The sequence below is a fragment of the Pithys albifrons genome, chromosome 33, assembly GCF_047495875.1.
Source record: "Pithys albifrons albifrons isolate INPA30051 chromosome 33, PitAlb_v1, whole genome shotgun sequence".
Classification (NCBI taxonomy): Eukaryota; Metazoa; Chordata; class Aves; order Passeriformes; family Thamnophilidae; genus Pithys; species Pithys albifrons.
Window position 1 is genome coordinate 1,315,806 of NC_092490.1, and position 23,238 is coordinate 1,339,043.

The 23,238-nt window shown below is 48.3% G+C and overlaps 2 protein-coding genes across 2 annotated transcripts in view; one reads left to right on the forward strand and one right to left on the reverse strand.

Moving 5' to 3' along the window:
* Positions 1 to 23,238, reverse strand: part of LOC139684162 (uncharacterized) — a 1,455,962-nt gene that overhangs the window by 1,279,544 nt on the left and 153,180 nt on the right. The window contains 1 exon segment of the mRNA XM_071579763.1: positions 7,413 to 8,139. Within this exon segment, the coding sequence (XP_071435864.1) occupies positions 7,413 to 8,139 (727 nt within the window).
* The window catches only part of LOC139684161 (uncharacterized), a 1,434,678-nt gene that overhangs the window by 1,218,112 nt on the left and 193,328 nt on the right, over positions 1 to 23,238 (forward strand). The window contains 1 exon segment of the mRNA XM_071579762.1: positions 22,057 to 22,728. Coding sequence (XP_071435863.1) covers positions 22,057 to 22,728 — 672 coding nt within the window.

A 23,238-nucleotide genomic window follows, 5' to 3' on the forward strand; every position in this document is an offset into this window, starting at 1 on the left:
CCTTGTGGTACAACTCTGTATTTGGTATCGCAGTGAACTTCTCTGATGAAGGTTGGAAAAGATTTGCAAGTTTGAAAAATTCCCAAGTAGGTTGATAGACAAGGAACAGAGCTGCATTTTGGAAGATGTGAAAAAAAACTAAATTTCTAGATTTATCAGTAGCAAGACAGGGCCCAGTCAAGCCCTCAGGCTACATACTGGGTCATTACAGAACCCTGGGAGACACAGGAATGTTTGTGTCTCCACACTAATGACTCTCTGATAACTGTGATAACTCCCCTCTGGAGAGCCATCAGCACCTTCACACCCACCCTGAGGGCTCATCTCTGCTAATGGGCCATTGGGGGCTGGAACAATAGGCAGCTCCAATAACCCAGACCATCAAAGAGTCCAAAACAATCCCATGACTTACAGGGTCAAACCACCCATTGTGAAAATCCCCACCCTGAGTGAAGTACTGGGCATTCCCACTGGAATCTGAGCACCCAAAATCTTTGGGTTTTGGGATTTCTGGTATCACTATTTCCTAGAACATATTGTTGTCCTTCTTTTAAAAAAATTCTTCGTAACTCTTCTCTGCTGGGGTGGAGGTGGCCGGAGAAAATGCAGAGAATAAAGGAGTGGTTCCACAGAAATCTGAAATAATCCTGTCTTTGCAAGAGTCAGACAAAAAAAGTTGTATTTCCAGAAAAAGGGAGAATTAGGCCAAAAGGCTGCTGCAGGAGCATTGCTTGCTGCTGAGCTCCAAGACAGGCTGCAAATGGTGGCACTGCTTTGCTGCTGAGCATGGGCATGTCTGAAAGATTCAGGTGGAGCTTTGGAATGTGCAGGAGAGAGGGAGAATCTTACAGGGAGATTTGCAGGATGTTAAACCAGTAACAAAGCCTTGTAACTCAAACTTCCTGTGTTCAGGGGAGCAGCTGAGAGACAGTGAGCCAGTCTGTTGTTGTGAGAAAGAGCAAAACATCAGGTTTGCATTGACAGCTGATGATGAGGAAGGAGCAGATTGACCCTTAATTAAAGCTGAAACAACCACTGTGTGCCAGGGTCAGCAAACTGCTGCTAAACTGGCACCGTGTGTGGCTCCCAAGATATCAAAGCCTGGCCCTGGATCAGGGGAGATGGAAATCCAGTCACTATTAATGCAGTGGGATGCTGAGGGGCTGGAGCCACTTCCCAGATGGCACAAAGTTAAACCACTGGAGCAAACGGAGCACGTGTTATCTGCCCAACTGATAAGGTCAGTTCATGGCTCCAGGGTGAGGAGCAGAAACCTCCTAAAACCCCTCAAAGTAACCCAGCACAAGGGGCAGCTCTTATTGAATTTTTACAAGCAGTCTCACTGCCTCTGGACAGGAAAATAATGGGAGGAGACCCCCTGAAGAGATGGGGCAAACAACAACAGCAGTGCAGGGAGCACTGCATGGAAGAGGAGTTAAAACTCCACCTGAGAGACCCCAAGTTCATGCAGTTGAACCACCTGATTCACTAAGGAGTAGCTTTTTGGGTGAAGTTTGTTTAGTTTTCTATTTCCAGGAATTCCAACACTCCCAACTGAAGATCAAAGGAACCAGCTGGGACTGGCGGAACTGCCAGCAGATGTGCAGGAGAAGGCTCACAGAAAGCAGCCAAGGGGTGATGAGCACCTTTCTCTCAGGATGTGTCACCTTGTGACTGTCAGCATTTCAGACTCCAGTTCCTGCTTTAGGAGCATTATCCCAGCCTGCCTTTCAATAATCAGTCTGTCCTGGGTGAAATTTCCACTTCTCTTTTTATAGGGACCTGCCAACAGGTGAGATGGAGCTGTGTGGAACCAACAAAACTTTTAATTTCCCCGTAATTATTACTAAATAATATTTCTCGTGGTTTGTTTGTGTTTTCATTGAGAGGGATTCATTGGGAGGTAAAATATTAGCAGGACATTATAAAGCAAACATTTTTATTTATTCTTATTTAATTTTGCTAAATCATTTTTTGTTTATACTAAAAAAGAAAGAATGGAGTGGAATAATCTCTTAGTCTTCTCTTATGGAGAGATACTTTAAATTCAATCACTTGAGAACTAAAAGAGAAAACCCAGTTTAATTTGTGAGTTTCTACAAGAGATTTTGCATGTTTGAAATCATACAAATATGTATCAACCTTCCCAGAGTTTTTCCTCAGTAAGATTCGGATTTATTATGATAATTTGTCTAAATTCTACAGAGATTTTGACACGTGAACTAAAAGATCTTAACAGAATAAAAGAAACTATTCCATACAAAATGGTTGAGACCCCCTTCCTAAATCAGAAGGAGTTTCAGCTTTGGGCTGCAAATGGGACATGGATAAAATACAGGAAAACCTTTTCCCAGCCCCCAAGACCTGTAACCATTTTAGGAAATACTTGCACTCTGCACCACTGACATTTCTCAGTTGTAAGTGCAGCTTTGTGGAACATTCATTGGAAAGGAATGTTGTGAAGATAATTCATTACAGAGAAAAAAATCCCCGAAAAATCATCCTGGACTCTGTTTTGGGGGACCCTCAGCACCAAGGAGACAGCAGATCCAGACCCACAGGACACCACGGGGTTCCATGGAGTGGGGATACATTTCCTGTTTTAACTTTTCTCTCTCACCCTCTTTCCCTCCCCCTCTCCTTTTTCCTATTTCTTCCTATTTCTCTTTCTTTGCCTCACATTTACTCTTAAATAAAATCCATCCTCTTGACTTTGGCATCTGGTCCTCTTTGCACCTTAATTTGGGCAGAGACATTTCTAATAATTTTAATAACTGGATGATAACCCCAATCAGAGCCCCTTCACAGCACAGATGGAGAGAATGTCCCCACAGTGCACCTGAGAGGTGTGTCAGGGGAAACCGTGTGGATCAGTCCTGTCTCAAGCAAAGGCAAACCCATCTGTGGGATTGATTTTGCTCCAGGACAAAGTTGCACTTCGTGGGTAATAAAGAAAAATGGGGAAACATGGTGTGTACCTGAAGAGGACCTATTTGTGGTGTAAAACTGTCTGTTCCATTGTTCCTATTTGTGTATAATATTGGATAGAGAGGTGCAGAGTTAATGTGTTATTCAGGGCATACTGGGGAAAAGAGGAAAAAAAGAAAAGGGAATACAGTGGTGGATAATGTCCTGGGTGACACAAAACTTCTGGTATCCTCCTTCTCTTTTCTCTGTTCCCCCAAAATGCCTGTTAATTGGGAGTGGGAGTGGAATTTGAGATTAAATAAGGGTGGTCCTGTTCTCCTGGCAGAAGAATGTGTGCCCAGGTGTGAAAGGCTGGAATGCTGATGACTCAGACAGTGTAGGTGGAGCTGATGATATGGAAAGATATCCCCAAGGTTGTGAGGGTGTGCACACCTGCCAGCTCAGGCTCCAGGTAGGTGTTCTACCCAGCATGTTTTAATGGACACTACAGGAATTTTATGCCCTTCTACAAGACCGAAATATTTTAATTGGGCAGGACCAAACTTATTGGGAGATTCCCCAGTGTGGACTGACCAGGTGGCCTTTGCTAAATGTGCATCCCAATGTTTGCAGATCCCACCACCCTCTGCTCTTTGTGTGCTCTTTCCCTGTCCATTGCACCCTTGGATCTTCCCAGAGGCTGCTGCATGGCAGGGGATGGGACTCACCCACTCAGGGACATGTTCTTTGGCCCAGGTGTCTGTCCGGTGGTTTTGGAACTGAGTCCCATAGTCTGATTCAATTCTTTCAGGGGTTCCATGTCACCATCAAATTTCCTCCTCCAGTCCCAGGACAGTGTTCCAGGCAGTGCCATGGGACACAGGGGATGTTTCCAGCCTTGCTGTGGTTGTTTCCATCACCATAAGCACATGTCCCTTGCTGTGAAGCTTTTGCCATAGTGTGATAGTCAGTCAGCCAGGCCTGCTCTTATTTCTATTTGAGCCATTGTCCTCCATCACAGAGAGGCTCCACCTGCTAAGCCTGTGTAACTGCAGCACCTTTCACATCCATGGACACCCTGTGCAACAGTGTTCATGTCTAAGGCCATCCCTCAATCGCAAGCCCATCCAAATTTTCCATCTCTGCCTTGATGGCCCGAGGTTTTCCTGGGCACAGGGAGCCAGAAATAATTCCCCCTTGTGCTGCCAATGCCAAGGCACCTGAGGAACTTCAATGACAGCAGCCTGACCCACCTGCTGGTTTTTCTGCTCTTCTTCAGGGGCCTGACTCTTGGGTACAGGAGCACCCCCAGGACACACCTTCAAAGCAGGTGTCCCACCCCGGCAGTAATTCCTTTGCCACAAGGCAGCAGCCCAGATGGGATTCACCCTGTTCTGCCAGTTCTTGCGCTGCCATTGCTGCACCCACCCCACAGGGCATTTGGCATCTTCACTAGTGGGAGCAGAGAAGGGATCTGCTGGAGTCCTGATGTCCAATTTCAAGATGAGAAACGACAGGGAGCAGCCCCAGAGGTGCAGGACAGCTGCCTGAGGTGATGGTGGGGCAGAGGGAGCTGTGCAGGCCTGGAGGGGCACAGGGGTTTGCCCTGTGCTGGCTCAGGAGCAGCTGGATGTGCCTCCTGCTGTACCAGGGGGTGCATGTGTGTGCCCTTCTGGGCACAGTGAGGAGCAGCTGCAGCTGCCCCTTGTGCCAGGGCTGTGTCTGCCTTTGCTTTTGGACACAGAGAGGCCAATGGGGCTCCTCTTTGGTGCCAGTGGTGCCAGGGGAGGGCAGTGCCCTCTGTGCTACTGCCTAGTGCTGGGCAGGGCTGGCTGGTTCTGTGTGTGTGACAGTGTGACCTGGGCCCTGCAGTGTCACAGTGTCCCCTGGGTTCCAGGAGGCCCTGCAATGTCCCAGTGGCCCCTGGGCACCCTCAGGCCCCACATCACACAGCCCTGGCAGTTCCCTCACCTGAAATATTGAGGCTATTAGAGCCACTACAGGAGAAGGAAGAGACTGAGCCATTGGGGAGTGTCCAAGGGAGGAAATCAAGATGGGCAAGGGCCTGCAGAGGATGTGTGTAAAGAGCAGCTGAGGGCACTTGGTGTGTTGAGCTGCACAAGAGGAGAGTGAGGGGACAACTCATTGCAGCTACAACTTCCTGGGCAGGGACAGAGGAAGGGCAGGCACTGATCTCTGCTCTGTGGGAACCAGGGACAGCACCCAGGGAATGGCCTGGAGTTGTGTCAGGGCAGGGTAAGGTTGGATCTTCCAAAGGGGTTCTTCCCCCAGAGGGTGGTGGGCACTGACCAGGCTCCCCATGGCAGTGGGCACAGCCCCAAGGTTGCCAGAGCTTCAGGAGTGTTTGGATGATGCTCTGGAGCACAGGGTGTGACTCTTGAGGATGGACCTGTGCAGGGCTTCGGATTGGACTCCATGATCCTTGGGGGTCCCTTCCCACTCAGCACATTCTGGCATTGTGTGACACCAGCTGGGCTGATCCCAGTGCACAATGACTCCCATACCCTCCCAAAATACTGTGGATGCTCCCAGTGTGGGGAGGCGTCCCAGCCCCACCCCAGCAGATCTGGAAGAAGGGGAGACACCCTCCTACAGGTAACTTGTCAATGAATGTGGGTCCCCAACAAGCCACGTTCAACACTGCAGAATTGGGGATTATAACTCCCCTCAGGCACCAGTGGAGACAGGGGGTCACTACAACCCCCAGAATGAGTGGGGACGGGGGGGAGGAACTCTGAAGAGCCATTTAGAACCACTAAAACAAGACATAAAACAGCAGGATTTTTCCATCAATAGAGTCATCTCATCACCCCGATTGCAAGAGGGTCAACTTAGCGCAAGAAAAAAAGAAGCAAAACCCTCAAAAGATATTTAAAGGCCCCTGAACTGCTGCAAAGCAGCAGGATCCCCTCAGAAAGAGCTCCCTGTGTCCCTCTCTGTGGGTTCCCACTCCAAGTGCTGATGTCACATGTCCCCCACACTCCCTCACATTACCCTCCTCACGATAGGGGGGCAACACAGAAGCTCCCTCAGTTTTTCCACACACCCCATCTCACGTTTCCCAAATCCCATCCCATTCCCCTCCAAGTTCCATCCCAATCCTTCCAATTTGCATCCAAGCCCTCCCAATTTTATCCCATCATCCCTGGATTTGTAGCATCCCTTCTCCTGCTGGTGAACTCCCCCTAAGTGGGTTGAAATTGGATTAAACCATTTTGGGATGGGATTGAGTCATTTCAAGTTGGCATGAAGCCATTTTGGGGTGGGATTGAGGTGTTATGAGCTGACAGATCAATCCCTCTCAGATATTAGACTGAAAAATGATGGAGAAATTTCAGTCGGTCTGGACACCTCCAGTTTTGGAGAAAAAAAACCCAAATCCCCACAGAACCCTGAAATCTTCCTGAATATTGTATAGAACCCCAAATTCCTGCCCGAATTCCCAAGAGAATGATGGAAATTTAGATGTCTTTCTTAGATCTCTTTATTTAAACTTCAATTTCAGGTGATTTTAAGAGATGGAGATGAATCAAATAAAATATTTAAAAAAAAAACACAAAAAACCCGAATCATGTGAATGTATATGGGGTTGAGTTGGGTGGCCTTTAGAGGATTAGAATTATAGAATTATTTAGTTTGGAAAATATCTCAAACCCCATTCAGGATTGCTTTCGGCCACCAGAAGAACTAAGTGAGAGCAGGGGAGATTTTTAGGGTCAAAAGTCAGCAAATCCCCCTTCCCAATGAATTTCACACATCAGTTTCTGTCCCCACGTGGGATGGTTCTGACTTAGTAAAATGCCAATTAAGCATTTCAGAGGAAAAGTCCCTCCTCCTCCCCCACCCTCCTCCCACCCCAAAAAAACCCCAACAAACAAACAGCAGATGATAGTTCAGTAGATTATGGTACATTAAACAGAATAGAGAGAAAAAGTAAAACCCAAATAAAATACAAACTACACACTAAGAATAAAAGCTAGCAAGAGCAATAAGAAAAAAATTGCAATTCCCTAGAAAAGATAATAAAATGCTGGAGGGCCTTGGTCTCTCCCCAGGAGCTCTGACCTTCACCCCAAGTCTTTGCTCATCCAGCAGGAAGAAGAAGGAAGACACCTCCTCCCTCTCTTTTTCTATCTGAGATGACGTCAGAATATGGTAGGCAATATCATTGGCCACTAGAAGTCAACTGGCCTGACCTGGTTCAACTCAGCTGATTGTCCAAGGCCTGCACTAGAAAAGAAAGCCTAAATCTGGGCCTAACTAAACCCTTGACACCATGGATGTTCCTCCCCCTGTGTAAATTCAAGTGCCCACAGAGAACCAGGAGGATGAGGAGAACACCAGCCAGGTGTGTTCCTAACGTGGATCACTGGGAATGTGGTTCAGCAGTTCTGTTCAAAACGTGGCTCTGGAGATGGGTGATGGAGTTGGAGCAGCAGACAAAGCTCTTCCCACATTTGGGGCACGCACAGGGCTTCCATTACTGGTGGGTGCGTTGGTGTCTGGTCAAGTTACAGCTCTGGGTGAAGCTTTTCCCACACTCGTCACACTTGTATGGCCGCTCTCCGGTGTGGATAAGCCGGTGGGTGATGAGGCTGGAGTTGACATTGAATCTCTTCCCGCAGTCGGTGCAGCGGAAAGGCCTCTCCCCTGTGTGTATGCGCTGATGTACAAGGAGAGCTGAGCTTGTCTGAAACCTCTTCCCACACTCGGAACACTCGTAGGGCCTCTCCCCAGTGTGGATCATCTGGTGGATGACAAGCTCAGAGTTCTGTCTAAAGCCTTTCCCACACTCCCTACATTGGTAAGGCCTCTCTCCAGTGTGGATACGCCGGTGAATGAGGAGGCTGGAATTATGGGTGAATCTCTTTCCGCAGTCGGTGCAGCAGAAGGGCCTCTCCCCCGTGTGTGTGCGCTGATGAACAAGAAGATTGGAGCTGGTCCGACACCTCTTCCCACACTCAGAACACTCGTAGGGATATTCCCCAGTGTGGATCTTCTTGTGTTGCTTAAGGCTGGAGCTCTGATTGAAGCTCTTCCCACATTCCTCACATGTGTAAGGCCGTTCCCCAGTGTGGATGTGCTGATGACGAATCAGATTTGAGCTCTGGCTGAAGCTCTTCTCACATTCCAAGCACTTGTAGCGCTTCTCCCTTCTCTGAAGTTGCTGCTGCACCACCAGGTCAGAGCTCTGGCTCAATCTTTGACTGCCTTCCCCGGACACGTTGGGTGTTTCCTCCTCGGATGTCTCTCGGCTCGGCTTGGAGCTCCTCTTCCTGTGGGATCGCCGTGGTTTTTTCTCCCCAGTGACTTCCTGCACCGTGGCACTGTTCAAATCAGCCTCTACTGTGAAGTTCTGCCTGGGGGATTTGTCCTCCGTGCTCTCCATGCTCAGCTCGGGGCCTGGGGCAGGAAGGAACAAGGACACTCAGGGCATTTGCCTCCGGCCACAGGGAAGGCCAATCCCCCCAAACCCGGCCCTGGCAGGACGGCGTCGGCAGCGGGGTTGTCCTGCAGCCGGGGCCATGCTGGGCTGGAAGATGCAGCACAAGAGAGGGGCAAAGGGGCACTGACTTCCTCCTCACCTGCCTGGGGCTCCTGGGGCATTCTCATCTTCCTCGCAGCCTCCTTCTGCATCCTTTCAATGTTTGGAAAGGAGAAATGCTGTTCTGGGGTAAAAAAACAACATCTTAGCATACTGGTTGGGGGTTCCTACTCTCAAATCTATCTCTAGAAACACACCAGTGTCTCAGTTTGAGATAATTTGCAAGGGGGAGTCACCGTGGAGAGAAGTCTCCTGTCTGGGATTCCCTACTCAGGTGTCTGCAATGCTGAGAAAGTGGAGAAACACATCTTCTTTACCAAGAAGAAATGCTGAAAACAACTCATAAACTGGGCTAAGCAAACTCAGGAGGAGAAACTTCCCAAGCCCAGCCCACTCTGTCCAGTCAAGTTAGTGCCCAGCCTCCCCCTCCCATAAAACACACATGGCCACAGCACAGAGACAGAATGGCTCCCCTTCCATAGGATTCACCTTCCCCACACCCCAAAACCCTGGCAGGAACCTTGAGAGTCAGCACTGCAGTCAGGCTGTGCTGCTGGGACTGGCAGTCAAGCCAGTGGTCCTCACCCAGTGGTGTCTGTGGTCCTGTCCTAGTAGTGGTCACAGCTCAGATCCTTCCAGAGGGTGGTGGAAGCCCCAAGTGGGGAGCTGTGCTGGTTAAAGGCAAACTGGCAGGAGAAATGAACACAACACAAAGGAGATTATAAGTCAGAGTTACAACTTAATGACAATATTACAAGAAATGCAATGGCAGGAAGAGAAAAATTGGTTTTAACCCACAAAACCCCAGCAGTATAACCCAGCCCCCTGGGGCACAAGCACAAAGGGGTTTGTTAGCCCCTGTGCTGAACCCTGTGTGGCTCCCCCAAGTCCAAAGGAAAAGTGCAAAGTGGCAAACCTGTTGATGCAGCTGACAGTTGCAGTCTGGTGGAGAGCGGTGGTCACAGGCTGGTTGAAGGTGGTGGTATCCTCCTGTCTAGGTGTTGGTCCTCCTCTCAAACCAACGAGTGTCCCCTGAGGTCTTTCCCCAGGATATGTACCCCAGGGAGCAGCCAGTCCCTCCCCCTGGGCGGGGAGTCACACAATGGGTGATTAACTCTGGTAGTCAGGGGTATTTTGGAACCCTTGATGGCCCATTAGCAGCCACACCCCCTCAGGCTGGGTGTCAAGGTGCTAACGACTCCCTGCAGGGGAGTTATCCCAGCTCTTATCTCACAGATGTCTTTCACACCCAGCTCCCAGCCTGAGGGGTCAGCTGTGCCCTGGGCAGCTGCTGCAAATGCTCCATTGTTAACAGTTTTTGGGAAATGAAGAGAGGGTGTGGAATACACAGTTTTGATCATCCACACAGGGATAAACTGGTCCCACCTGCTGAACTAGGACTTATAAGACAGTTTTTAATTTCTTATTTAAAATTTTCAGGTACACAATGAGCAGCATCAGCCAAGATTTCTAAGTGACTGAGGAGCCCTTTTCCTAAACTGTGCTCATCTGAGAGAGTTTCAGATCCCTCATTTTTGATTTAGTTTTATGGAATGATTCTCATTCAATTAGATGCTTTTTTTAGGCCATCACCTACAGAATTGCTGTTGTGGATAACATCGATAATAGGAGAGCAGAAGAGAAGTACATGAAAAGGATATCTGTGAGCAAAAAGTATTTCTTTTTTTCAGTGTTTTCTAAATTTTTCATACTAGTTTTCTGGGTTCAGTGTCCTCCCTCCTGTGAGGGAAGGTAAAAACTTATTAAACACTGAAAATGTTCTGGCTGAGCAAAGGCAGAAGTGCAAGACCAAGCCTCAGCCTGCTGAGAGCTGAGGTTTGGCTCTGGCTGAATTCCATAGAGAAAATAAGAACAATAATAATTTTAGGGTGGGATTGAGCCATTTTCAGTGGCATTGGGCTGCTTTGAGGAGACAGATCGACCCTTCTCAGCTTTTGGGGTGCAAAGCTGGGAGAGACTGGAATGTTGATGGTTCATGCCTCCAAAACTCTCCAGCTGCAAAAGCAGTGGGTGCTTTGCTACCCATGGGCAAAGGAACCACCCAGAACCAGAGGGGGAACACCCACCCCTGGAGGGGACAGGCTGGGTGTGAAGCCAGAGAAGGAAAGTGGGATTTTTTTGCTTTTTATTATCTACAGACAGGAACCCAAACTGCTCCAAACCTACTTTCCATGCACACAAAACTGTTCTAAACCCTACATCTGCAGATATATTGATAAAGTAAATCTAATGTTCCCCATGGGGTGGATTAAAAAGTATTTGGGTCACCCTCACCTTCAGGGGTCAGGTGAGGTGCTGCACATGGGAGAAGCTTCTGGCAGCTGCTCGAAACACCTAGCCGTGGAGTCCCTCCACTATCTAGATCTGGCCACACAAACCCAATGCACTGCCCAGCATGGTTCAGCCAGAACGTGGGTCTCCATGTTTGTGCCCAACATGGATCACCTGGAACGTGGATCAGCAGCTCCTTGCCCAGCATGGATCACCTCGAACGTGAGTCAGCAGGTCAGTGCCCAGCATGGAACACCTGGAACGTGGGTCACGTGGTCTCTGCTAAAGAGGGCTCACAAGGAATTTTCCTTATCAAGCCTTTAACCACGTTGCCCACTGATACTTGAGGAGATGTGAGCTGCTCTGAAACCTCTTTCCATATTCCAAGCACTTGCAGGGCAGTCCCCAATGTGGATGTGTTTCATCCGCTTAAATACTGCAGAGAAAAAAAAACCCAACACTTTAGGTTCAAATATTTTCCCCAAACAAAATTAAGACTTTTACAACTTAGTTCTTTATACCAAAACCAGTTTCAGTTTGGGAAGGTGTAAGGTGGAGGGGTTTGTTTGCATTTTTTCTCTTTCTTTAAAAAAAAAAAATAATTGCTAGGAGGTGCAGAAAGAGATACAAAAAGGATGGGGAAAAGCCAAGGTTGCTTTTAGAAGCTAAGAAAAATCTTACCACCAGAAGTTACTTTTTTGCTGAGATACCCTGTGGGGGAAAACAGTTTCTACCTTTTTTTTCCTTCTGTTTCTCTGCCATTTGTGATAGATATCTCTGGCCCCAAGAGGCTTGGAATGCTGTCTTTGGATATGTAGAGTTGTTGCTCGGGAGAAGGTATCTTTTTGCCTTTCTGGGCTGAGCAAAATCAGGTCCGCATGAGAAGGTGAGAGAGAGGAAAGTAGGGAGAGATTTTCCATTATGGTAACCAGTTTGCTCTCCTTCATTTTCCCTCCCCGAATTCTCAAGGTGCCTTCTCTGAGTTTTCATAGTGTTCCAAAAGGTTTGTACGTGATTTTTGGCAGGCAGCTACGAGCCCAACAGCAGGAACCTTTATGGCAGGCAGGCTCTGGCAGGATGCTCTGGCAGGAAGTTTGTTTGGGAGCTTTTAGTAAAATGTTGACAGAAAACCTTTCAATAGGATGTTTTTGGCAGAGAAACAGTGGAGGAGCATTGTTCATTGTATTTCTGTATTATGTGAGGGTCACAGGGGACACACAGAAGTCCCCACTGATCTATCCTGGGGCTGGTTCTGCTCCTCCCAACCTCAGCTCCTTCCTGCAGGGTCCCCCCAGGTCTGTTCCCCACTGCCCTCTAATAAATTGAACTGGTAAGAACTGGGACGCTTTACTGGGAACAGTGGAATCAGGTGGTGTTAGAAAAAAATCAGGGGCTGTGGGGAAATGCAACCCCTCTAAAATCAGCACAGGGATGGGGGTGGGTGGTCTGTGCTGGGCCCAAGGCCACAGGGAGGGTCTGTGGCTGCCGATGGCTCAGGAGCTCTGTGGGGAGAGAAAAGGGGTGACACTGAGGTGGGGGATCCCCTGGGAGGGCACACATGGGGATAGGGCAGGATCCGCAGCAACCCCCTCCCCTTCTGGCACAAGGAGAAGCTGAGCCCCAGAACCAGGAAGAAGAAGCCCAACATGAAGTCCCTGATCCCTGTCAGTGTCTTCCTGCAGGCAGCACGTGGCGGCTCTGGGAGGTCTGGGGGCGTCTGGACCTTCCAAAACTTCTCCCTGAGCCTCCAGGACATCCACAAACCTCCTGCCAGTTGCCCTCAACTCACCAAGGACGACCTGAAACCTCCTCCTATCCCGTTCAGGATCCCATTCCCCGCCCCCACATCCCAACTAGGATGATCCAATCTCATTCCCAGCAACCCAAGGGTTTCCCCAAACTCCTTCCAATTCCTCTCAGCCCCACAAGGGCTCCCAAAAGGCTTTCCAAATCCTTTCCTAGCAAACCTTGGCTGCTCCATATTTCCCCTCTAATTGATCCCTGGACCCTTCAAAACCCACTCCAGTATTCCAAGTCTCCCAAACCCTTTCCCAGTAATTCCCCAAGGCCCCCAAATCCTTCCCAGTTTCTCGCATTTTGTCCCATACCCCCTTCCATGACACTCTAATCCTCTTCTGGACCTGTCCATTCCCTCCCCAAATCCCCCTGAATTACCACCAGGCTCCCCAAACTGCCTGCCAGTTTCCCAAGGCTTCCCCAACCCCCTCCCCAATTAGACCCAGGATCCCCAGCCTCCCTCCAAGTTGCCAGGCCATACCCCAGTCCCAGGTGAGGGGGTGCTCCAGGCTGATGTGCCCCACCCAGCAGGTGAAGGTGATCCTTCCTAGGGGGGATTTCCAGCATCACCAGCAGCTGGTGGGTCCTGTCCTTATTTGGGACCATTTTTGTGGCCACCAAGGGCTCTGAGAGCTCCTGTCCATCCTGGAACCACCTCACCTGTACCTGGGCAGGGTAGAAATCCATCCTGGAGCAGAGCAGGGGCCTGGGCGGACTGGGAGCTCAACAGAATCAGTGAGGTGGAAAAGCTGGTGGGCACTGGGAGAGAGGCAAAGGGGGTGCAGGGACACTCAGGAGGACTGGGAATGATGTGGTAAGGGTTAGGAGAGGCACTGAGAGAGACAGAGGACATGGGGTGACACCTGAGGCTCCCTATTCCTTATTCATTCCTGTGGACGGTCCTGTTCTCACTCCACAACCCCAGACCTGCCAATCTCTGCTGTTTGGGCAGGATCGTGCCCCACCTTGGGGCTCCTGGGTCCAGAGGAGGAAGGAGAACAACAGGTTTGGTCCCCAGGATTGTGTCAGGAGGTTCACCAGCCTGGGGGGTGTGTAGTGGCCTGGCAGGTTTCTCTCTGTCCTTGGCTGTGGGGTCTGCAGGGAGCAGTTTCTCCTGCCCTGTTTGAACTCTGGTGCTGCCCCACTGCTGGGCCCCTGGGCAGGTGGATATTTCTGACCTGAGGTGTTCTCACACACACCAGATATGCATGAGGGGCACTGAGGTCTGTTTTCCTTCCCCAAATTCTGTGTCTTGGACATACCTGGTCTTTTCCTGGAGCATCTCCTGCCAGACTGGGTCCTTGCCTGTTTGCACAAGAGCAGAAACCAGGTCATTTGCAGTGGCAGTTGTTGGGGGACCTGCCCTGGTCCCTGTGGCTCTGCCTGTGGGGACAGGGAGGGTCTGGGGATGTTTGGTCTTCCACGATCCCAGTCCTTGTGGTACAACTCTGTATTTGGTACCACAGTGAACTTCTCTGATGAAGGCTGAAAAAGGTTTGCAAGTTTGAAAAATTCCCAAGTAGGTTGATAGACAAGGAACAGAGCTGCATTTTGGAAGATATGAAAAAACCTAAATTTCTAGATTTATCAGTAGCAAGACAGGGCCCACTCAAGCCTTCAGGCTACATACTGGGTCATTACAGAACCCTGGGAGACAGAGGAATATTTGTGCCTCCACAGCAAGGACTGTGTGATAACTGTGATAACTCCCATCTGGAGAGCCATCAGCACCTTCACACCCACCCTGAGGGCTCATCTCTGCTAATGGGCCATTGGGGGCTGGAACAATATGCAGCTCCAATAACCCAGACCATCAAAGAGTCCAAACCAATCCCATGACTTACAGGGTCAAACCACCCATTGTGAAAGTCCCCACCCTGAATGAAGTACTGGGCATTCCCACTGGAATCTGAGCACCAAAAATCTTTGGGTTTTGGGATTTCTGGTATCACTATTTCCTAGAATGTATTGTTGTCCTTCCTTTAAAAATTTCTTCGCCACTCTTCTGTGCTGGGGTGGAGGCAGCAGGAGAAGATGTGGAGAATGAAGGAGTGGATACACAGAAATCTGAAATAATCCTGTCTTTGCAAGTGTCAGACGAAAAAATGGTATTTCCAGAAAAAGCAAGGATTAAGCCAAAAGGCTGCAGTGGGAGCATTGCTTGCTGCTGAGTTCCAAGACAGGCTGCAAATGGTGGCACTGCTTTGCTGCTGAGCATGGGCATGTCTGAAAGATTCAGGTGGAGCTCTGGAATGTGCAGGAGAGAGGGAGAATCTTACAGGGAGATTTGCAGGATGTAGAACCCGTAACAAAGCCTTGTAACTCAAACTTCCTGTGTTCAGGGGAGGAGCTGAGAGACACTGAGCCAGTCTGTTGTTGTGAGAAAGAGCAAAACATCAGGTTTGCACTGACAGCTGATGATGAGGAAGGAGCAGATTGAGCCTTAATTAAAGCTGAAACCACCAATGTGTGCCAGGGTCAGCAAACTGCTGCTAAACTGGCACCGTGTGTGGCTCCCAAGATATCAAAGCCTGGCCCTGGATCAGGGGAGATGGAAATCCAGTCACTATTAATGCAGTGGGATGCTGAGGGGCTGGAGCCACTTCCCAGATGGCACAAAGTTAAACCACTGGAGCAAACGCAGCACGTGTTATCTGCCCAACTGATAAGGTCAGTTCATGGCTCCAGGGTGAGAAGTAGAAGCCTGCTAAGAACCTTCAAAGAAACCCAGCACAAGGGGCAGCTCTTGCTGATTTTTTTCAAGATGTCTGACTGTCTCTGAACAGGAAATTAATGGGAGGAAACCCCCTGAAAATTAGGGTGAAAAAAACATCAGTGCATAGAGCACTACATGGAAGAGGAGTTAAAACTCTACCTGAGAGATCCCCAGTTCATGCAGTCAAACCACTTGATTCACTAAGGAGTAGCTTTTTTGGGGAGGTTTGAGTAGTTTTCTTTTTCCAGGAATTCCAGCAGCTCCCACTGAAGATCAAAGGAACCAGCTGGGACTGGGGGAACTGCCAGCAGATCTGCAGGAGAAGGCTCACAGAAAGCAGCCAAGGTGTGATGAGCATCTTTCCCTCAGGATGTGTCACCTCGTGACTGTCAGCATTTCAGACTCAAGTTGCTGCTTTAGGAGCATTATCCCAGCCTGCCTTTGAGTAATCAGTCTCTATTTGGCCAAATTTTAACTTTTCTTTTTATAGTGACCTGCCAACAGGTGAGATGGAGCTGTTTGTAATCAACAAAACTTTTATTCACCCCATAATTTGTAGTAATTAATATTTTTGTTGTTTGGTGGTGGTTTCATTGAGAGGGATGCATTGGGAGATCAAATATTAGCAGGACTACATTTAAAAACCATTTTAACCATTTTTATTTACATTTGCTAAATTAATTTATTCTTTATATTAAAAATGTGGAATGGAGTGGAATAATCTCTTAGTCTTCTCTTATGGAGAGATACTTACGTTTCAGCCACTTGAGAATTAAAAAAGACAACCCAGTTTAATTTAAGAGTTTGTACAAGAGATTTTGCATATTTGAAATCATACAGTTATGTAACAATATTCCCAGTTCTTCCTCAGAAGTCTTCAGATTTATTATGATAATTTGTCTTAATTTTACAGAGATTTTCACATGTGAACTAAAAGATTTTAACAGAATAAACGAAACTATTCCATGGGAAATTGTTGAGACCCACTTCCTAAATCAGAAGGAGTTTCAGCTTTGGACTGCAAATGGGACAAGGATAAAATACAGGAAAACCTTTCCCCAGATCCCAAGACCTGTAACCAGTTTAGGAAATACTTGCACTCTGCAGCACTGACATTTCTCAGTTGTGGGTGCAGCTTTGTGGAACATTAATTGGAAAGGAATCTTGTGAAGATAAATTGTGACAGGGAGGAAAATCCCAGAAAAATCCAACCTGGACTCTGTGTTTGGGGGACCCTCAGCACCAAGGAGACAGCAGATCCAGACCCACAGGACACCACTGGGTTCCATGGAGTGGGGATACATTTCCTGTTTTAACTTTTCTCTGTCACCCTCTTTCCCTCCCCCTCTCCTTTTTCCTATTTCTTTCTATTTCTCTTTTTTTGCCTCACATTTACTCTTAAATAAAATCCATCCTCTTGACTTTGGCATCTGGTCCTCTTTGCACCTTAATTTGGGCAGAGTCATTTCTAATAATTTTAATAACTAGATGATAACCCCAATCAGAGCCCCTTCACAGCACAGATGGAGAGAAAGTCCCCACAGTGCACCTGAGAGGTGTGTCAGGGGAAACCGTGTGGATCAGTCCTGTCTCAAGCAAAGGCAAACCCATCTGTGGGATTGATTTTGATCCAGGACAAAGTTGCACTTGGTGGGTAATTCAGAAAAACAGGGAAACATGGTGTGTACCTGAAGAGGACCTATTTGTGGTGTAAAACTCTCTGTTCCATTGTTCCTATTTGTGTATAATATTGGATAGAGAGGTGCAGAGTTAATGTGTTATTCAGGGCATACTGGGGAAAAGGGAAAAAAAAGGAAAAGGGAATAGAGTGGTGGATAATGTCCTGGGTGACACAAAACTTCTGGTATCCTCCTTCTCTTTTCTCTGTTCCCCAAAATGCCTGCTAATTGGGAGTGGTAGGGGAATTTGAGATTAAATAAGGGTGGTCCTGTTCTCCTGGCAGAAGAATGTGTGCCCAGGTGTGAAAGGCTGGAATGCTGATGGCTCAGACAGTGCAGGTGGAGCTGATGATGTGCAAAGTGACCCCCAAGGTTCTGAGGGTGTGCACACCTGCCAGCTCAGGCTCCAGGTAGGTGTGTTTTCTTTGGCCTTGCACAGGGACTGAGCTGTGATAACTCCCCCCTGGGAGCACTGAGACAATTCCCACACATGGCCTGGAGATTTTCACCTCTCCTAATGGGCCATCACGGATCCAACCTATTTTTTCTCTGCATCTTTTAATAACAGGATTATTTCAGATTTCTGTGTAACCACTCCTTCATTCTCCACATTTTCTCCTGCCACCTACATGTCAGTGATAGAAGGGTGGCTAAAATATTTTTAAAGGACAACAAAATATTTTCTTTCCATTGGCTGCACAGCAGAGCCATGTTCTCCAAAATTTCCCTCAGAAGGAATCTCAAAACCTCCCTCAGAGAGAAGCTGAGACAAATTTTCCAAGAGTTCAAGAGTCCCTACAGAAGACAAGGAACAGAGCTGCATTTTGGAAGATGTGAAAAAACCCAGAATTTATACATTTATCAGTATAAATACAGAGCCCACCCAAGCCCTGAGGCTACAAGCTGGGTGTGAGAGAACCCTGGGAGGCACAGGAATGTTTGTGTCTTCACACCAATGACTCAGCTGTGATAACTCCCCTCTGGGGAGGCATCAACACATTCACACCCACCCTGAGGGCTCATGTCTGCTAATGGGCCATTAGGGGCTGGAACAATAGGCAGCTGCAATGACTCACACCATCAAAGACTCCAAAAATATCCCAGGATTCACAGGGTCAAATCACCCACTGCTGAAGTCCCCAGCCTGGGTGAGGTGCAGGGCATTCCCACTTGAACCTGAGTATGTCAAATCTTCAGGGATTGGCATTTCTGGCATCACTATTTCGATCCAGAGAGGGACTAAGACTTTAACAGAACTGCAACAGCCACTCTTGACCACACTGCGACCATCATCCTCACCAAAATGTTTCCTTTCCTTTTACTGGGAATTCAGGGATACCACGTGGCACTCAGCACAGGGGCTAATGAAGACCATAATGTTCATGCCCCAGCGGGATGGGTTATACAATTGGTTTATTGAGGGCTGAAACAAGTTTTTCTCTGTATCATTGCATTTATTGTAATCTTTCTAGTAAATTGCATCTCCAACTTAGAACTTTCTTGACTCAGGTTAATTTCTCCCTTACAGCATAACCTTTAAACCCTGTGCCCCAGAGCATCATCCAAACACTCCTGGACTCAGAGAAGGACTTTTGAAAATTCAGGGAGGGAAAATGAAAGAGAGCAAAGTGGTAACCCCATGGGAAAATCTCTCCCTATTTCCCCCTCTCTCACCTCTTCATGAGGACCAGACTTTGTGCAGCCCAGAAAGGGTAAAAAACAGCTTCTCCTGAGCAACAGCTCTACGTTTCCAAAGACAGAATTCCAAGTCTCTTGGGGCCAGAGATATGTACCACAAGCACCAGAGAAACAGAAGAAAAAAAAAGGTAGAAACTGTTCTCCCCCACAGGGTATGTCATCAAAAAAGGAGCTTCTGGTGGTAAGATTTTTCTTTGCTTCTCAAAGAAACCTTGGCTTTTCCCCAACATTTTTGTATCTCTTTCTGCAACTCGAATCAATTAAATAAAAAAAAAAAATACAGGAGAGAAAAGAGAAAGCAAAACAAAAAAAACCCAGTTTTGGTATGAACAACTAACTTGGAAAAGTTTTTATTTTGTTTGGGGAAAATATTTGAACCAAAAGTGTTGGGTTTTTTTTCCTCTGCAGTATTTAAGCGAATGAAACTCAGATACATTGGGAAGTGCCCTGCAAGTGCTTGTATTATTGAAAGAGGTTTCAGAGCAGCTCACATCTCCTCAAGCAGCAGTGGAAAAAGTGGGTAAAGACTTGATAACCAAAATTCCTTGTGAGCCCTGTTTAGCAGAGACCTGGTGACTCACGTTCCAGGTGCTCCATGCTGGGCATAGACCTGGTGACTCATGTATTGGCTTCAGGGGTGGGTTCTGTGAACAGCTGCCAGAAGCTTCCCCCATGTCCAGAACCTGACCTGACCCTTGAAGGTGAGCATGACCCAAATACATTTTAATCCACGCCATGGGAAAGGTTAGATTTACTTTATAAATACATCTGTAGATGTAGGGTTTAGAACAGCTTTGTGTGCATGGAAAGTAGGCTTGGAGCAGTTTTGTTTCTTGTCTGTAGTGATAGAAAAGCATAAAAATCCCACTTTCCTTCCCTGGCTCCAAGCCCAGCCTGTCCCCTTCAGGGGTGGGTGTTCCCCCCTCTGGTTCTGGGTGGTTCCTTTGCCCATGGGTAGCAAAGCACCCACTGCTTTTGCAGCTGGAGAGTGTTGGAGCCATGAACCATCAACATTCCAGTCTCTGCCAGCTTTGCACCCCAAAAGCTGAGAAGGGTCGGTCTCCTCAAAGCAGCCCAATCCCACTGAAAATGGCTCAATCCCACCCTAAAATTATTATTGTTCTTATTTTCTCTATGAAATTCTGGGGCAGCCAGTGCCAAACCTCAGCTCTCAGCAGGCTGAGGCTTGGTCTTGCACTTCTGCCTTTGCTCAGGCAGAATATTTTTAATGTTTAATGAGTGTTTACCTTCCCGCACTGGAGGGAGGACACTGAACACTTTCACAAAAGAAGAAAATTAGTATAAAAATTCAGAGAACACTGAACAAAAGAAATACCTTATGCTCTCAATTGTCCTTTTCATGTACTTCTCTTCTGCTTTCCTATAATCGATGTTATCCACAACAGCAATTCTGTAGGTGATGGACTAAAAAAAACCCTCTAATTGAATGAGAATAGTTCCATAAAACTAAATCAAAAATGAGGGATTTGAAACTCTCTCAGATGAGCACAGTTTAGGAAAAGGGCTCCTCAGTCACTTAGAAAACTTGGCTGATGCTGCTCAATGTGTACCTGAAAATTTTAAATAAATAATTAAAATTGTCTTACATGTCTGATTTCACCTGGTGGGACCAGTTTATCCCTGTGTGGATGATCAAAGCTGTGTATTCCACACCTAAAATTAATTTCCCAAAAACTGTCAACAGTGGAGCATTTGCAGCAGCTGCCCAGGGCACAGCTGACCCCTCAGGCTGGGAGCTGGGTGTGAAAGACATCTGTGAGATAAGAGCTGGGATAACTCCCCTGCAGGGAGTCGTTAGCACCTTGACACCCAGCCTGAGGGGGCGTGGCTGCTAATGGGCCATCAAGGGTTCCAAAATACCCCTGACTCCCAGAGTTAATCACCCATTGTGTGACTCCCCGCCCAGGGGGAGAAACTGGCTGCTCCCTGGGGTACATATCCTGGGGGAAGACCTCAGGGGACACTCATTGGTTTGAGAGGAAGACCAACACCTCGACAGGAGGAGACCACCACCTTCAACCAGCCTGTGACCACCGCTCTCCACCAGACTGCAACTGCCAGCTGCACCAACAGGTTTGCCACTTTGGACTTTTCCTTTGGACTTGGGGGAGACACACAGGATTCAGCACAGGGGCTAAGAAACCCCTTTGTGCTTGTGCCCCAGGGGGCTGGGTTATACTGCTGGGGTTTTGTGGGTTAAAACCAATTTTTCTCTTCCTGCCATTGCATTTCTTGTAATACTTTCATCAAATTGTAACTCTGACTTATAATCTCCTTTGTGTTGTGTTCATTTCTCCTGCCAGTTTCCCTTTAAACCAGCACAGCTCCCCACTTGGGGCTTCCACCACCCTGTGGAAGGATCTGAGCTGTGACCACCACTGGGACAGGACCAAAGACACCACTGGGTGAGGACCACTGGCTTGACTGCCTGTCCCAGCAGCACAGCCTGACTGCAGTGCTGACTCTCAAGGTTCCTGCCAGGGTTTTGGGGTGTGGGGAAGGTGAATCCTATGGAAGGGGGGCCATTCTGTCTCTGTGCTGTGGCCATGTGTGTTTTATGGGAGGGGGAGGCTGGGCACTAACTTGACTGGACAGAGTGGGCTGGGCTTGGGAAGTTTCTCCTCCTGAGTTTGTTTATCCCAATTTATGAGTTGTTTTCAGCATTTCTTCTTGGTAAAGAAGATGTGTTTCTCCACTTTCTCTGCATTGCAGACACCTGAGTAGGGAATCCCAGACAGGAGACTTCTCTCCACGGTGACTCCCCCTTGCAAATTATCTCAAACTGAGACACTGGTGTGTTTCTAGAGATAGATTTGAGAGTAGAAACCCCCAACCAATATGCTAACATGTTGTTTTTTTACCCCAGAACAGGATTTCTCCTTTCCAAACATTGAAAGGATGCAGAAGGAGGCTGCGAGGAAGATGAAGATGCCCCGAGAGCCCCAGGCAGGTGAGGAGGAAGTCAGTGCCCCTTTGCCCCTCTCTTGTGCTGCATCTTCCAGCCCAGCATGGCCCCGGCTGCAGGACAACCCCGCTGCCGACGCCGTCCTGCCAGGGCCGGGTTTGGGGGGATTGGCCTTCCCTGTGGGCCGGAGGCAAATGCCCTGAGTGTCCTTGTTCCTTCCTGCCCCAGGCCCCGAGCTGAGCATGGAGAGCACGGAGGACAAATACCACAGGCAGAACTTCACAGTAGAGGCTGTTCTGAACAGTGCCACGGTGCAGGAAGTCACTGGGGAGAAAAAAACACGGCAATCCCACAGGAAGAGGAGCTCCAAGCCGAGCCGAGAGACATCCGAGGAGGAAACACCCAACGTGTCCGGGGAAGGCAGTCAAAGATTGAGCCAGAGCTCTGACCTGGTGGTGCAGCAGCAACTTCAGAGAAGGGAGAAGCGCTACAAGTGCTTGGAATGTGAGAAGAGCTTCAGCCAGAGCTCAGATCTGATTCGTCATCAGCACATCCACACTGGAGAACGGCCTTACACATGTGAGGAATGTGGGAAGAGCTTCAATCAGAGCTCCACCCTGAAGCAACACAAGAAGATCCACACTGGGGAATATCCCTACGAGTGTTCTGAGTGTGGGAAGAGGTGTCGGACCAGCTCCAAGCTTCTTGTTCATCAGCGCACACACACGGGGGAGAGGCCCTTCTGCTGCACCGACTGCGGAAAGAGATTCACCCAGAATTCCAGCCTCCTCATTCACCGGCGTATCCACACTGGAGAGAGGCCTTTCCAATGTAGGGAGTGTGGGAAAGGCTTTAGACAGAACTCTGAGCTTGTCATCCACCAGATGATCCACACTGGGGAGAGGCCCTACGAGTGTTCCGAGTGTGGGAAGAGGTTTCAGACCAGCTCACTTCTCCTTGTACATCAGCGAATACACACAGGGGAGAGGCCTTTCCGCTGCACCAACTGCGGGAAGAGATTTAACCAGAACTCCAACCTCATCACCCACCGGCTTATCCACACTGGAGAGCGGCCATACAAGTGTGACGAGTGCGGGAAGAGCTTCACCCAGAGCTGTAGCTTGACCAGACACCAACGCACCCACCAGTAAGGGAAGCCCTGTGCGTGCCCCAAATGTGGGAAGAGCTTTGTCTGCTGCTCCAACTCCATCACCCATCTCCAGACCCACATTTTGAACAGAACTGCTGAACCACATTCCCAGTGATCCACGTTAGGAACACACCTGGCTGGTGTTTACCTCATCCTCCTGGTTCTCTGTGGGCACTTGAATTTACACAGGGGGAGGAACATCCATGGTGTGATGGGTTTAGTTAGGCCCAGATTTAGGCTTTGTTTTCTAGTGCAGGCCTTGGACAATCAGCTGAGTTGAACCAGGTCAGGCCAGTTGACTTCTACAGACCAATGATATTGCCTACCATATTCTGACGTCATCTCAGATAGAAAAAGAGAGGGAGGAGGTGTCTTCCTTCTTCTTCCTGCTGCATGAGCAAAGACTTGGGGTGAAGCTCAGAGCTCCTGGGGAGAGATCAAGACCCTCCAGCATTTTATTATCTTTTCTAGGGAATTGCAATTTTTTTCTTATTGCTCTTGCTAGCT